This window comes from Trichosurus vulpecula, chromosome 3 (genome assembly GCF_011100635.1).
Source record: "Trichosurus vulpecula isolate mTriVul1 chromosome 3, mTriVul1.pri, whole genome shotgun sequence".
Taxonomy (NCBI): domain Eukaryota; kingdom Metazoa; phylum Chordata; class Mammalia; order Diprotodontia; family Phalangeridae; genus Trichosurus; species Trichosurus vulpecula.
In genome coordinates this window covers 102,822,313-102,838,487 of record NC_050575.1, presented here as the reverse complement: position 1 = coordinate 102,838,487, position 16,175 = coordinate 102,822,313, and the positions used below count along the sequence as shown (strand labels likewise).

The 16,175-nt window shown below is 41.7% G+C and overlaps 1 protein-coding gene across 1 annotated transcript in view; it reads left to right on the top strand.

Annotated features, from left to right (window-relative positions):
* Positions 1-16,175, top strand: part of SOGA1 (suppressor of glucose, autophagy associated 1) — a 118,809-nt gene that overhangs the window by 77,573 nt on the left and 25,061 nt on the right. The window contains exons 5-9 of the mRNA XM_036751810.1: positions 898-2,148; positions 6,538-6,681; positions 8,967-9,092; positions 10,879-11,109; positions 15,958-16,062. Coding sequence (XP_036607705.1) covers positions 898-2,148; positions 6,538-6,681; positions 8,967-9,092; positions 10,879-11,109; positions 15,958-16,062 — 1,857 coding nt within the window. The remainder of the gene's footprint in view (positions 1-897; positions 2,149-6,537; positions 6,682-8,966; positions 9,093-10,878; positions 11,110-15,957; positions 16,063-16,175) is intronic.

Below are 16,175 nucleotides of genomic sequence, written 5' to 3'. Positions count from 1 at the left end.
ATGTTAAAAGGTTATGAAATACATAAATGTTCCAATAAATAATGGCCATTTCTGTGGCCTTGGGCTACACAAGCAAGTTGGACAGACCAAAACTCTGGGCATGGTGGCAGGGGTGAGTGGTGGGGGGGTTCAGACCAGCTCCTACCGCCCCAGAAGATATACAACAATATGGTCAATTATTTTGATAAAAACCTGAACTTTGTATATGGAAGCAGGCCTCAAAAGGGTTACAGCTTGTGAGTTGTTGTAAAGTGCTGTAGTTTTCTTCATTCCCATCGTTTCAAATTATGCTTGAAATGTTCCCAAATATATCTATCACATTGGAACCAGTTGGCATTTTCGAAATATGCATTACAACAGAACTGACTGTACAAAAACAATCTGGTCCTTGCCCTCCAAGACTACATTCTACTGGGAGTGAGAGTAGGAGATGCACCATCTTCACAGGTAAATAAATACACAGTATGGACAAGATCAATGTAAGGTGATGCGGTCAGGGGAACCAACACCTGGGGAAATCAGGAAAGTGCTCTTGGTGGAGGTTGTACAAGTCAAGCCTCAGAGGGATCGAGGAGTTCCAAGAGGCAAAGGTGGATAGGGAACATTCTAGCTATGGGAGATAACTTGTGCATTTGATAAAATAAACCCAAAGGAGCATTAGAAAAGTAGTAAACAAATTGTCTGGTTTTTTTTAATTGCCCCAACTACCCTGTAAAGGAAGGCAGAGAATGTTATTATCATCATTTTGCAGATGAGGATACCGAGAGGAAGTGACTTGTCCTAGGTCCCATAACTCAGGCAGCTCAGGACATGAGATGATGTGCCACCAAGCTGAATGTAGTTCTGCTGATAACATTCTTGGCCTTTTTTAATTCTATGTCTGTTTCTGGCTCTTAGGAGGACAACGCAGACCTGAAGTGTCAGTTACACTTTGCCAAGGAAGAGTCAGCCCTGATGTGCAAGAAGCTCACCAAATTAGCTAAGGAAAATGACAGCATGAAGGAGGAGCTGGTCAAATACCGGTCTCTGTACGGGGACTTGGACAGCTCCTTGTCTGTGGAGGAGCTGGCTGACTCCCCTCATTCGAGGGAAGCCGAGCTGAAGGTACATCTAAAGCTTGTTGAGGAAGAGGCCAACATCTTGAGCCGCCGGATCGTTGAACTTGAGGTTGAAAATCGGGGACTGAGAGCAGAGATGGAAGACACAAAAGGTCAGGGTGACAAGGACTACATTGGCCCTGACATACGGTTTGCTTTTTCTTCCACAAACTGTGGTGGGGAGTCTGGGGAGAATCTGGCTGAGCTGAGGAGACATCTTCAGTTTGTGGAGGAGGAAGCCGAGCTTCTGAGGAGGTCTTCTGCTGAGCTGGAAGACCAGAACAAGCTTCTTATGAACGAGCTGAACAAGTACAAGTCAGAACACGACTTGGACGTCACCTTGTCTGAGGACAGCTGCTCCGTGATCAGTGAGCCATCTCAGGAGGAGCTGGCCACCGCCAAGATCCAGATCAGTGAGCTCAGCGGGAAAGTAAAGAAGTTGCAGTATGAGAACCGGGTCCTGCTCTCCAACCTGCAGCGTTGCGACCTGGCCTCCTGTCAGACTATGCGGCCCATGCTTGAGACAGATGCTGAGGCTGGGGATTCTGCCCAGTGCATCCCCACCACCCTCTGGAGAGAAGTGCCCATCGGGGGAGAGAACGATAGTCTAGGCCACCCTGAGCGGACAGTGGACAATGGCGTCACAAAGCTGCCTGACACCCACCTCACCAAGTTCTTTAAAGCCAGAGACCTTGAGGCTTTGCCTGGCATCAGGGACCAGGCTGCCCTGGTCAGCAAAGCTATCGATGTATTAATTTCAGATGCCAATGGCTTCATATCCAGCCTCAAGCTATGCCTGGACAATGACTGTGCAGACCTCATGTTGAATGAGTCCCTGGATAACAGTGAGAGCCCCAGTGATTCTAAACTTATCAATGTTATCTTCATGAGGCTTGGACTACTGCAACAGGAGCTGAACACCTTCATGAGGAAAGTGGATAGTATTGGGGACTCTCTGAAAGAGTCTACAGAAACCTCCTCTCTGCCAACCCCAGGGGACCAGGACTCCTCCAAGGAAGTTCTGGGCAAAGAGCATGGCTCTGACTTCCAGGTAAGACTAAAGTCATTCTTCGCATCAGGTGGAGTGTATTCCTCACTACAATTACAGGTTTCTTTGCCATGCTAACCTTTTCTGCTTTTTAATGAAACCCAAACCAACTTATACCTCCCTCTTTCACCCTCCTGTCCTTTTACAGGGAAATGGGACATAATATATGCACTATACTGTGGTACCACCAATGATTTGATAGTATGGATATTGTCCAAGCTGCAAGTGAATGAAGTGGGCATTCAAGTAATCAATGAGTGTCCATGGAATATAATGGAAAGAACACTGGATTGGGAGTGGGAATACCTGGGTTCAAAATCTGGCTCTGTGACTTATCACTGGTGTGTCCTTGAGCGAGTCCATTCCTCTCTCTGGGCCTCAGTTACATCCTTTGTAAAATGACAGGATTTGGGCTAATCTTAGGGCGCTTCAAGTGCAAATTGTGTGATCTTATTGTCCAGTTCACTGAGCACCTCTTTTGTGTCTTGCCCTGTGGTAGGTCTTCACCTAGAAGAACTAACAGTTTAGTTACTAAGATGCTGGTTATAATTTGGAAATGGGACAAGGGAGCATATAATTGGTTTCTATACCTGCTTCATACTAAAGGGCAGTTCAGAGAGTTATAGAAAGCCAGCAAAATTGTGGAAGGAAGACTTTAGCAAAAAGGTTAGGCTTGAGCTGGGCCTTGAAGGCATATGAATAGCAGGTAAGGGGAGGCCAATGCATTCCAGGTGGCATCAGGGCAGCATTCCCAAGGGCAGAAAAGCAGAAAGGACGGCACGTTTAGGAAAGACACACCTGCTTGAAATGAGGTAAGTTTCAGGAAGTGAAATGAAGGGGCTAGGTCAAGGCCCTTATGAAGCTGGAGAAGCCTTGCTTTTCCTTAGAGTGATCAGGGGCAGCAGACCCTCCTCAGTGTCTGGATTTCTGAAACCTTTTCACTGAGGCTCTGTAGCTGGGGACCCAAAGTTTCTCTGGCAAATCAATGTCTGGTGTCTTAGGAGGACTCTGTACCACTGAACATTCGAAGCATTTGAAAAAACTCATTTTAGGGAAGAGGTAAACCTCTCGTTCCAGAACAGTGCCCTGGCATTCCGTTTCATTAAGCAGACATTTGTAAAACACTTCAGAGAGAAGAGCACCACGCTTAGCACTAGCCATGTTGGATAATACTGAGCTGGCCCCTGATTATTCTTCTGGTGATCATGGCATGGATTTGTGAGAGAGCTGGCCAAGGGCCAATGTGCAGATGGTAACTTTGAGGAGCAGAACAAAGCTCTCAGGCCTGTAAGGAGCTGAATCCTATCATCTTGACCTGCTGAGCTAACTGGTTACAGGGTGAATCATTCAATGGGCATTTATGGAGCCCTTACTCTCTGCCTAGCAGTGTTCCGCAGACTGTTGGAATATTTATAAAACACAAAACCTGTGCCCTCAGGGATCTTGTAAACTTTTTAGCAAGATGGGAATAACAAAGGGCCACTCAGAGAGAAGTAGAAGACAAGGTAAGGTCCAGGGTTAAGGTATGAGTCCCTAAATGTTGCTGAAGTTCAGATCTGAGAGAGGTTAATGGGGGCTAGAGTGTAGCAGTAGACTTCAGGAAGAAACTGGGCCTCGAAGATTGGACAAGCAATGACAAGAAAGAAGGAGGCAGGATGGGAACATTATGCCATGAATGCCCTGAGGCAGGGTTTCTTGAACTTTTTTGTGTCATAGATTCCTTGGGCAAACTAGTGAAGCCTATAGACTTCTCAGAATAATGTTTTTAAATGGATAAAATAAAATGCATAGAATCATAAAAAAAACAATTATGTTAAAATAAAGTTAGTTGTGAAGCTTTAAAAAAAAGTTCACTGACCCTGGATTAAGAACCCCTTCTGTAGTGGTATGAAGGAATTCATGTAGCTTTTCTAAGTAGCAGAGAACATCTAGCTCATTACATGCATTCACTCAACAGATAATCAACAACCATTTATTAAACACCTAATATGTGCTAGGTAGCTGAAGACACAGAGACAAAAATTGAATGATTTTTGCCTTCAAGAAGCTCACATTCTATCCTCATAGAGTTTACAATCCAGTTTGGAGATTTGAGACAATACCTAACAGCTCATGACTATACTGTTAATATGGTAATTATTACTGGTAATATGATAATAACTACTGGTAATACTGTTAGGTATTAAAAGGTGCAAATCATCTATGGCTGAGAATCAGGCACATATTCCTTCTCTCACCTCGCTGGGCTACCACCTTAGTCCAGACTCTCATCATCTCTTGCTTGGGCAATTGTAATAGCCTCCTGATTGGTCTCCCTGTTACAAGCCTCTTTCATCTCCAATCCATTCTCTATAAAGCTGCCAAATAGATTTTCCTAAAGCTCAGGTCTGACCATGTCAACCAGAATTCTACTCAAGAAGTTCCAGTGGCTCCTTGTTGCCACTAAGGTATATGACAAACTCTTCTGCTTGGCTCTTAAATTCTCTAAATCTGACTGTAGCCCCACCTTTCCAGGCTTATTACCTATTTTTCCTCTCCATGAACTCTCTGTTCTAACCAAACTGGCCTACTTGTTTCCCAAACACAACATTTTGTCTCCTTCTTGCCTTTGTACAGGCTGTCCTCCACACCTGCAATTCACTTCCTCCTCATCTGCCTCTTCAATCCCTAGCTTCCTTTGAAACTCAGCTCCTGAGCCACCTCCTACATGAGGCCAGTTGCTACTGCCCTTCTGCCCTCCCTCACCCCAATTACTTTGCATTTACTTAATGTGTACATGTTTGTCCTCAGTAGAGGGCATGGGCAGTTTTATTTTTGTCTCTGAATTCCCAGGGCCCATCAAAGTTCCTGGCACATCACTGATACTTAATAAATGCCTATTGAATAACTGAGTGAATTTATTCATTCAATCAGCAAACATGTATGAGTACCGCTACGTACTCGATAGGATTGCGGGGGATTTACAGACAGACGGATACAGTATAGTGAAAGAACACTAGATTGGAGTTAGAGCACTTGGGTTTGAATGCCAGCAATGCTATTTCCTGCTTTGGCAAGCTACTTCTCTCTGGGCCTTAGTTTTCTCATCTCTCAAAGGGACTAGATGACCCTTAACGTCCTTTCTGATGCTGTTTCCTTCCTGTGTGCTGTTCTGATGATCCAAGACACAGTCTTTATCCCTAAAGATTCCCTAAGACACACACACACAGGACATACCATATTATAACATATACCACCCACACTCCCTGCTTCCTGACTCCACACATCTGAACCACAGAACTGTGAGATTCACAGTGAAACACAACTTCCCTATTTATTGTCTGAGATACACAGTCACAGACACCAACACTTAGACCACAGATAGATACACCAGCCTTATGAAAGCTTAAAGTTAACAGTTGGTCTATCCAGGGGTGGGAAACCTGCGACCTCAAGGCCACATGTGGCCCTCTAGGTCCTCGAGTGTAGCCCTTTGACTGAACCCAAACTTCACAGAACAACTCCCCTTCATAAAAGGATTTGTTCTGTAAAACTTGGACTAAGTCAGAAGGCCGCACCCAAGGACCTAGAGGGCCATATGTGGCCTCAAGGCCACAGGTTCCCTACCCCTGCTCTTTCCTTTGTCCAAAGTGCCCCTGTTCAAAAAGCTTCTTACATCTATAGAGAAGGAAAGTGTTTTTCTTCCTGCCCCCAAACAGCATACATAGTCAGACAGCACCTACTTTACAGGGTTGTTAATAGGCTCTAAAGGAGAAAATATATGTAAAGTGCATTACAAGGATTCAAGTGATATGTAAATGTCAGATTTAATTATTATTGTTATTATAAATAGGAGAACAGAGATTTCCTATTTTCTCATCTCTTTCTCTGAGAGACAGGTTTTAACTCAGCTAAACCAAACAAACAGTTGGATCAGTTAAAAATGGAATATAGTCCCTGCAGCTCAAAAGAGATCAAGGAAGCCAAAGGTACAGGGAGTGGGGTTTCCCTTTCAACATGTCCTGGACAAAGATGGGCTGAGGGATCGAGTACAGGGTCATTTTTTGAGAGTTCTGCCTCCTTGTGCCCTGGTTCCCCTTCCCCTGCTTCTGCATGATATCATATTAGTGTCTGTACATTTCCCCCACCTCCCTTCTCCATCCTCTCTTTTCTCCTCTTCCTACTCCCCTCCCCCTGTACAACTCAGTCCCCTTATTTCCTGCTCATTTTTTTAACCTTGTTTCCTTTACTTTCCTGTGCCATATTGGGGAACCTTCTGCTCCTTCTTTTCCTCACCTTGTAGCTTTTATTGTTCTCGGATACCCATTGTTCTGTTTTTCTGGGTTATTCTCCTCACCCCTTTGATCTCCCAGCTCTTTTCGTTTGTTCTCATTGGTTTGCCCATGCATGCAGCCTGACTTTAGAGACCTGCCAGACTGGGAGCCCCGGGCCAGGGAGGCCTTCTGCAGCACTAGCAGCGACCCGGACCCCAAACCCGAACTCACCCGGAGCTACAAGACTTACCAAGCTGAAGACAATGAATCCTATGCTACTGAGGTGCGCCTGGGCCAGGGGGTCCTGGGAATGGTTAGAGCAGGGTATGCCCAGACAAGCAGGCTAGGCCTCATAAGAGGGGATTCTGGAGCAGTCCCCAAAAGTCAGTCAATCAACAAGCATTTGTCAAGTGCTTCAAATGTATAAGCACTGTGTAAGGATGAAACAATTCCTGCCATCACTCTACTGAAAGGAGACAAGAACATAGATAACTACATACAAAATAAATTAAAAGTAGTTAAAATAAAAGGTAGTTTGGAAGGGAAGTCACTAGCGGTTGGGGGATCAAGAAAGGCTTCATGGAGGTGGTACTTGAGTTGCATCTTGAAGGAAGGGATTCTGTGAGGAAGGAGTGTTAGGTTGTGCCATTTTCCCCCAACATATTACAAATTATGCTGTCTTTCCCAAATTTATCATGAATCTTAGCAGGCCTCCTTGAGGTTTCCTTGGATAGTAGACAAGTTTAGATCTGGAAAATCCACAGCTAGCCTAAGGGGTCTCTCTGGACTCAAGCTGGCTTTCAAGTGTCTGGTATTGCTCTGAGAAGGTTGGGTAAAATCCTTACCTTTGACACTGATTACTTGTTACTTTGTCCATTTACCTCCCTGGCCTTTATTTCTTTATCAGTAAAATGAAGGGATTAGACTAAATCGCTTTGGAAGTCTCTTCCAACTTTAGGTCTGTGGTCTTATGACCACAGGGTTGGTTTGATTGCCACTTGGGCTTGTGCCTTGAAGCTGCCCAGGACCTGTCCTAGAATCACTGTGCCCCCTGTGGGTCCTGCCCTCAGGCCTGTAATAATTTCCTAGGGTGGCCCACAAGGCCAATTCAGGCTCCCCAGGTGCATATCCAAACAGGCATATATTTTAACAGTACTCTGCTAAGAATATAGGCATATATTGAGGATGGCAGTTTGTGTATGTTAATGGGGCTCCAGCATGGTGTAGTGGACAGAAAACAAGACTGGAACTGATAGCACCTGAATACCTAAGGGGGTCAATAGGCTGAAAGAGAGGACAACATGAATGTCATGTTTGTAGTCATTTGCCTGCTGATTTTACCTTTGCAACATCTCCTGAAGAGCCCCCTTCTCTCCTTTGACACTGCCACCACACTAATGCAGGCCCTCATCACTTCATGCCTGGATTGTTGGGGTAGCTGCTGGTGGGTCAGCCTGCCTCAAATCTCTCCCCACTCCAATCCATCTGGCATTCAGCCACCAAAGTGATTTTCCTAAAGCCCAGGTCTGACCATGCCACTCTTCTCCTCAATACTTCCTCAACTCCAACTACTGACTTCCCTGGCTTCCTTTAAGCCCTAACTGAAATCCCACCTTCTACAGGAAGCCGTTTCCATCCCCTCTTAATTCCACTGCCTTCTCTCTGTTACTTATCTCTTATTTATCCTGTACATAGCTTGCTCTGTATGTATTTGTTTGCATGTTGTCTCCTCCATTCAATTATAAGCTCCTTGGGGGCAGGTCTTTTTCGTCTTTTTGTATCCCCAGCACTTAGCATAGTACTTGGCGCATAGTAGGTGCTTAATAAATATTGATTGCTCAGTCAACCAATATTTGTTGAGCTCAGGCTCTGTACTAGGTATTGTGTGTATGTGTATGTGGTAATACGGAAGAGATTTAACCCAGAGATCCTGACTCTCAAGAGGTTTACAATCTAATTGGGGAGACCAGACAAGCCTATGAGGTATGAAACCATAATATGAGAGATGACACAAAGCCATTCGTGATTAGTTGCCAAGTGAGTAAAGTGGGCAGCAAATGTTGCAGGAGGTTCAAAGGGAGACGTTACTTCAGGCTGGAGAAAACTGAAAGTGGGCTTAGGGCTAGCTGCGTTATGAAGCATAGATTAATGGGAAAAGAGTAAAGGTGGAATGACCATGAGCTTTGTACAGAAGGGGTCAGAGGTACCACTTTACTCCCAGGACAATTTTCTGGGGAATGTTTAAGGATAAAAGAAGGGGATTTCTGACTTTACTCCTTCTTGACTTTCCTGGATCTCCCAGGGAAGGAAGACTTCAACAGGCTTTTGAGTCTATCCCTCGTGGCAAGAGTGTTGTAGTAAGCAGCATGCTTTGGTTCTAAGAGAACATTAGCATTTAGGGGCTCAGGCTTGACCCCAGTTAAACATTGTGGTTATGTCTGGGCCCCAGTTTCTTCCACTGAAAGACTGGAGTATTTACAATACCTGCTCTGCAGAGTTGTTGGGAAAGTGCTTGGTACACTTTAAAGTGCTATACAAAATGACATCATCATCATCATCACTCCCCAGATCAAAGAACTACAGCTGGTGCTCTCAGAAGCCCACGAGAGCCTTCGGGGCCTGCAAGAACAGCTCTCCCAAGAGAGGCAGCTGCGTAAAGAAGATGCAGAGAATTTCAATCAAAAAATCTTTCAGGTCAGTGCCAGTGCTGTTTTGTGCTCCACCCTAGCCAGCTCCCAGTCCCTTTGCCACAATCTAAGGACAACAGCTTCAGTGTCCCAGGGAGCAAGGAGCAGAGCTTTCTGGACAGCGCCTTCTGCAAAGACAGTTATAACACAGATCCAAATCTCAAGAAGATGGCTATGGTGCAGTTTATCACTACACTGATATTTGTTGTTGTTAATTTGTTTCAGTTTATGACTCCATTTGGCTTTTGGGTTGTTTTTCCTTCTCCAGCTCATTTTATGGATGAGGAAACTGAGGCAAACAGGGTCAAGTGACTTGCCCAGGGTCACGAAGCTAGACTAGTGTTTGAAGCCGAATTTGAACTCAGAATCTTCCTGACTCCAGGCCCAGTGCTCTATCCACTATGCCACCTAGCTGCCTGTGTTTTCACTTGGAATAAAAACAATCCTGGATTTGAGTTATATTCTTCCACTTATTAGCTATGACTTTAAACAAATCACTTCACTTCCCTAGGCCTCAATTTCCTCATCTGTAAAATGAGAAAGGTGAACTAAATGATTTCCAAGGCTTCTTCTGGTTCTGACATTCTGTGCTTCTATTGTAATGGGGGAAAAATATGTAAATATGTAGACAGATAGATAGATAGATGGACAGACAGATATAAAGAAAGAACACAGAGCTTTGCACATAATAAACACTTAATGAATGCTTTTTCATTCATATATAAATCTAATAAAAGACAGAGTAAGAAAGCTACAAAGAAGAGGTCCGGGGGAAATGCTGTGGAAAAAAAGTGAGGTGGCACTGAAAGATATCACAACTCAGATCAATGCAATGGCCAGTTCCAGAGGACTGATGAAACATATTTTCCTATCTGTAGAGTCGTGGTGGACTCCAAATGTAGAATGAGGCATCTATGTTAGTCTTGGTCAGTGTGTCAGTTTGTTTCATGTAACTATACCTTCTCTCTTTTCCTTTTCTTCTTCCTTTTTTAAAAGTATGTACGTTGTATATTCTCTCTCTCTCTCTCCCTCTATATTATATATATATATATACACATATATATGTATGTATGTATGTGTGTATGTATACATTGCCCTACCTGTCTGTGTCCCTTCTGAATTTTCTTCTGTGTATTTTAAAAAGTGTTTTATTAGTGCTTTTTTCTTCTTTTAGTATTACTGCTGACTCATGAGTTCTCAAGTCAAGAAGAAAACTGGAGTTAATTTGTCTTGAGTCAGTCACTTCCCTGCTCTATATCTCAGTTTCTTCCTCTGTCAAATGAGGAAGTGGGACTAGATGTTCTGCAAAGTCCCTTTTATTGCTAGCATTTTGAATTCTACTTTCTAGGGTGCTTTCCTGCTCTGCCATTCTAAGATTTGTCCCTTTTCAATTTTGACTTTCATTGCTATCTTTTGTTTTTAACATTACCTTCATTAGATTCCTTCCCCTCCTACCTATCCTTTGTAACAAAAAATAAAAAAGAAAGCAAGGGGGAAAAGTAACCAACACTTGAAATGAGTCTGACTGCATATACAATATCACATAATCATAGTCTGCAACCTCTACCAAAAAAAGGAGGGAGGTTCATTTTCTCATAACTACTCCAAGCTCGGTGGGAATGAACTGCTGATGATGAGATTTCAGGCAGGCACCAGCAACAACGGACTGGTGGGCATAAAGTGTCCCTCACATCACCCCATGTACATGTGTACCTGCTGGACATGAGGCAGGGCCTAGGAGGATCAAAAAGGCACCATCAGGGCTGATCATCTTTCTGTTTCTGTTTCTGCAGCTGAAGGAAGATCAACAGAAGACTCTCCTTCGGAGGGAGTTTGAGCTGCAGAGTGTGAACCTCCAGAGAAGGCTGGAGCAGAAGTTTTGGAGCCAGGAGAAGAACCTCCTGGTACAAGAATCCCAACAGTTCAAGCAGAACTTCCTGCTGCTTTTCATGAAGCTTAAGTGGTTCCTCAAACGCTGGAGACAGGGCAAGATCTTACCCAGTGAGGGAGGCGACTTTCTAGAGGTAGGGAGGACCTGGAGCTCATGGGACTCAGTGGTTGGAGGGGTGCTGCAGAGATCCATGCATATTCACTCTCTCTCTTCTTTTTATTCTCTCTCTCTCTCTGGCTGTCTCTCTTTCTCTCCCCCCTATTTTTTGTCCCTTTTTTCCCTCTTTCTCCTCCTGTCTCTCTCTCTCTCAGCATAGTGTCTGACACATAATAGGCACTATAAAAATGCTAGCTATTATTCTTTCTCTTTCTTCCTCTGTCCTTGTCCTCCACCTCCACCATTATCTATACAGTTAGGAACAGTATGGTATAATAGAAAACCTGGGTTCAAATTTTGCATCTGATACTGTCTGCTCATGAGCGAATTAGCCTAAGGCTCAGTTTCTTCACCTAAAAAAACAGGGGTAATAGCTATAGTTCTTACTTCACAGGATCATGGTATAAACAAAGTTTTACAAGTGAGAGAATGTAGAGTGTTTTCGTTGTCATCCACTTTGCCATGTGGATGGGGAGTGGGGCGGGGGAGATGAAGGAAGAGGAGGATGTTGTGAGATAAGGGCAGGCACCAGACTGCAGAGGGCAATGAATGGTAGGAAAAGGATCCTGAACTTTATTCAGGCAGGAGAGATTGAATTAAAGATTTCTGAACAGAGAAGTGACATGATCGGGTCTGTACATAAAGCTATTGCTTTTCTATTTATTTTCTTTGTCTGGGCAGTTTGTAATTTTGCAAATAATTTGATTGGGTTGAGATGAGGATGTGTTTTGCCCTAACATTGAGGGCACCCCTGCTTACCAGAAAATTGATGGCTAGTTTTTTGACCTAATTTGTAGGTCAATTTTTTTTATGGAGAAGAATTGTGATCAATGAAATGAATCATGAGAAAGAAGGAACAGGACCAAAAAAAAACCCCAACCCAAAAACAAAAACAAAAGAGAGAAAAAGAAAAAAAAGGGGGGGAGAAAGGGGGGAAAAAAAGGCTAGCATGAAGTGCGCCTCAATCTGCATTCATACTTCACAGTTCTTTCTCTGGATGTAGATAGCATTCTCCATCGTGCGTCCTTTGGAGTTGTCTTTGTACCTTGTGTTGCTGAGAAGAGCGAAGTCTGTCAGGGTTGGTCCTCACAGAATCCATATATCTGTGGTTGTGTACAATGTTCTCCTGGCTCTGCTCCGCTCACTCAGCATTATGTCGTGTAGGTTTTTCCAGGTTGTTATGAAGTCCGTATCATCCCCATTTCTTATAGCACGATAGTATTCCATCACCTTCATATACCACAGCTGGTTCAGCCATTCCCCAATTGATGGGCATCCTTTTGATTTCCAATTCTTAGCTACCACAAAAAGAGCTGCTATAAATATTTTTGTACATATAGGTCCTTTTCCTGCTTGTGTGATCTTTTTGGGATACAACCCTAGAAGTGGTATTGCTGGGTCAAAGGGCATGAACATTTTTATAGCCCTTTGGGCATAGTTCCAAATTGCTCTCCAAAATGGCTGGATCAGTTCACAACTCCACCAGCAATGTAACAATGTAGTGAACATCTTTAAACAGTGATGCAAAGTTCCTTTGGTCTGATTTGCCCAGGGCCCTGACCCCTAACAGCCCTTCACCCAGTCCCTTTTTTTTTTTAATTTTCAAAAAATTATGAACTTATATGTGAACATATCCTTATATAAAGAACAGAAAAAGCATATTATATATGAAATCATGAACCTCTTACATGTTTTTTTAAAGTACATATTAACTTTAATGTGGTGATAGTACTCTGATTATCTGAATCTCTTTCTGAATTTCTTTCTGCTCAGTTCTTAATGCAGGCAAAAAGGACAGTATCTTACAGTATCTTTCTACTCAAAGACTCCATCTCTAATGAGGATACCATTGATATAGAATCAAGACCCCCTTGAATGATCACTTAAGACAGAAATATAGTTCCTTGAGGCTTATAGTCTATATCATTGTTTCTTTCCAAAGAACCTGGGAAAGAAATATCCCTTAATGAAGTTCAGTGCTTTGAACAGTGACATTTACTTAAGTTACTTTACTAGATGACTGTGCTGTAAGCAAGATGCAATATGTTATCAACAATGACTTGTTTGAGAAACATGGCATAAAATGTATAAACTATCAAAGATATGTGTGTTCAGAAGAGGACATGGGTCTGTCATTGCTTAATGGGCCTAATGAAGGATAACAGATCCTAAGACAACAGTCCTAATATGAAAAGACACACAGGAAGGCCTTTGCCACATTAGGAGGATGAATCTTATGTTCAGAAATTAGAGGGGTAGATTGTGATATGCCCTGCTTGGTGGCGAATCATTCCAATATTTCTGCCAAGAAAACCCCAAATGGGGTTATGAAGAGTTGGACACAAATGAAAAATGACTGAACAACCATTGGCTGATGGAGGGAGTACTTGTACAGATAAGATCTAATGAATTGGGGGACTAAGGGAGTTTACCTTTTTTTGCAAAAAAGCATCATTTAGTTTTTAACTAGATAATTGATTCAGGATGCTATTTAGATAGACTACCATGAAATGCCAGCATATTAATGAAAATACAAAGCACCGTTCCCTATTATACAACTAAAGAAAAGAAACAATGATATAAGACTATAGCCCTTGCAGCTGGTCTTTTCAAGCAGGCCTAGGCTGTACATGAATGGTGGCCTCATTATGGAGGGGGTCTTTATGACCTAGGTAAGAATATTGTCCCTGTCAACTGGTGGCATTTTGGGGTTTTATTAAGTAAATGTTTTATGAACTTAATATTAACATCACTACAACCAAAAAAAACTTGCTTAGTAACTATTTACAGGTAAGTAAATTAATTTCTAATTTTTTTATTTTTCCAGTGAATAATTATTGTTCTCTCCCTGCTACTCCCGTCCCCCATTGAAAAGAAAGAAAAACAAAACCCTTGTAACATATGCAGGGTCAAGCAAAACAAATTGTTATACTGGCTAATTCTTATGTTAGTATGTTTTATTTTATACCTTGAGTACATCACTTGTCAGGAGGTGTATAGATATCATCATTGATCTTCTAAAGTCTTGACAGGTCATTGCATTAATCAAGATTCTTAGGTATTTTAAAATATTGTACTTACGTAAACTGTTCTCCTAGTTCTGTTCACTTCACTGCATCAGTTCATACAAGTCATCCAAGGTTTCACTGAAACTATCCTTTTTACCATTTCTTATGAGATAATAGCATTCATGTACCATCATTTGTTTAGTTGTTCCTTAATTGATGGGAACTCATTTCATTTCCAGTTTTTTGACACTACAAAAGAGCTTCTATAAATATTTTCATACATATGGGTCTTTTTTCTTTTTTGCTTTCTTTGGTTTCTTTGGAGTATAGGCATAGTAGTGATATCACAGGGTCAAAAGACATGCACAATGTATTAACTTTGGGGGCATAGTTCCAAATTGCTTTCCAAAATAACTATCAACTGACAGCTTCACCAACATTACATCAATGTTCCTGCTTTTCCACAGCCCTTCTAACGTGTTATCTTCCTTTTTTTGTCATCTCTCCCATTTTGATGGGTATGAGGTGGAATCTCAGAGTTGTTTTAATTTGAATTTCTTTGATTATTAGTGATTTAGAGCATCTTTTTCATGTGGATGTTAGTAGCTTGGATTTCTGAAAACTGACTTCATATTCTTTGGCCATTTATCAAATGGTCTTAATTATATAAATTTGAATCAGTTCCTTATATCTTGGAAATGAGACCTTTATCAGAGAAACTTGCTGCAAAGAGTATTTTCCCCAGTTAACTGTTTCCTAATCTTAACTGTATTGGTTTTGTTTATACATAAAAAACGTTTACATCTTATGTAATCAAAATCATCCAGAAATTGGGTTTAGACCAATACCTCATACCAAGGTGTGCTCCAAACTGATACAAGACTTATATTTAAAAGGTCACATCATAAACAGATTAGAGTGGCAAGGAATAAATTCTTTCAGATGATTGTGTCCAAACAAGGTACAGAGAGGATCACAAAAGATATAATGGACAATTTTAGTGATTTTTGACATTTGATAAATGGTCAAAGGATGTAAATAGCCAATTTTTAAAGGAAGAAATACAAGCTATCCATAACAACATGAAAAAAATGCTCCAAACCACTAATAGAGAATGGCTGATTAAACCAGCTCTGAATCAAATTGGCAAAGTTGACCAAAAAAGGGTAAGTAAATTAATTTCAATTCATAAAGTCTCATAATAGCTTTTCAGTCATTCCTTCCGTCTCCATGGGGATTCTTTGTCCATTTATTCTCATTCATTTTCCCTTTTGCGTGGTCATAGATAGTATGTTTTCTGTTCTGGTTTGGCCATTTTCACTTTTCATTATTTTATAAAGGTCTTCTCATATTTTTTGCACAACAACTTTTCAGTCACTTTTTCTACATCTCCATAATGATCCTTTGTCTATTTATTTTCATTTTCCCCCCTCTTACATGGTCATAGTGTATTCTCTGTTCTGATTTTGCTTTTTTTTGCTTTGCATTGTTTTATAAAAGTCTTTCCAGACTTCTTTGTATTCTTCATATCTGTGGTCTTAACTGCATTGTAGTGTTTGATTGCATTAATGTTTCACAATTTAACCATTCCCTCTAATGTTGAATATTTTGAGATCTTTCCATTTTTTGCAGTTATATACTATGAGCATCATGGAACAGATAGCTCTTTTTTGATTCTTGAAAGAATTCTCAAGGCATATTAGAAATATTGAGTGAAATAGTATGATTATATTTACAAATTTTGTTGCCTCCTGCCATACTGCTCTCCAAAAAGATTCAAAAAGTTTTCAGTTTTACCTGTTGTGTTTCCTTAATAGGTGAACAGCATGAAGGAACTTTACCTGCTAATGGAAGAGGAAGAGCTAAGCCCCCAGCATTCTGACAATAAGTCCTGTGTGGGGGACATTTGGACACAGAACACAGTGAGTTGTCAGTTCCTGAGGAAGGAAATCAAATCCTTCTTGTGTAGCTACCATTAATCAGAGTCTAAATGCAGTCTGGAGCCATAATATCAAAACCAAACCAGGCTTCAGAG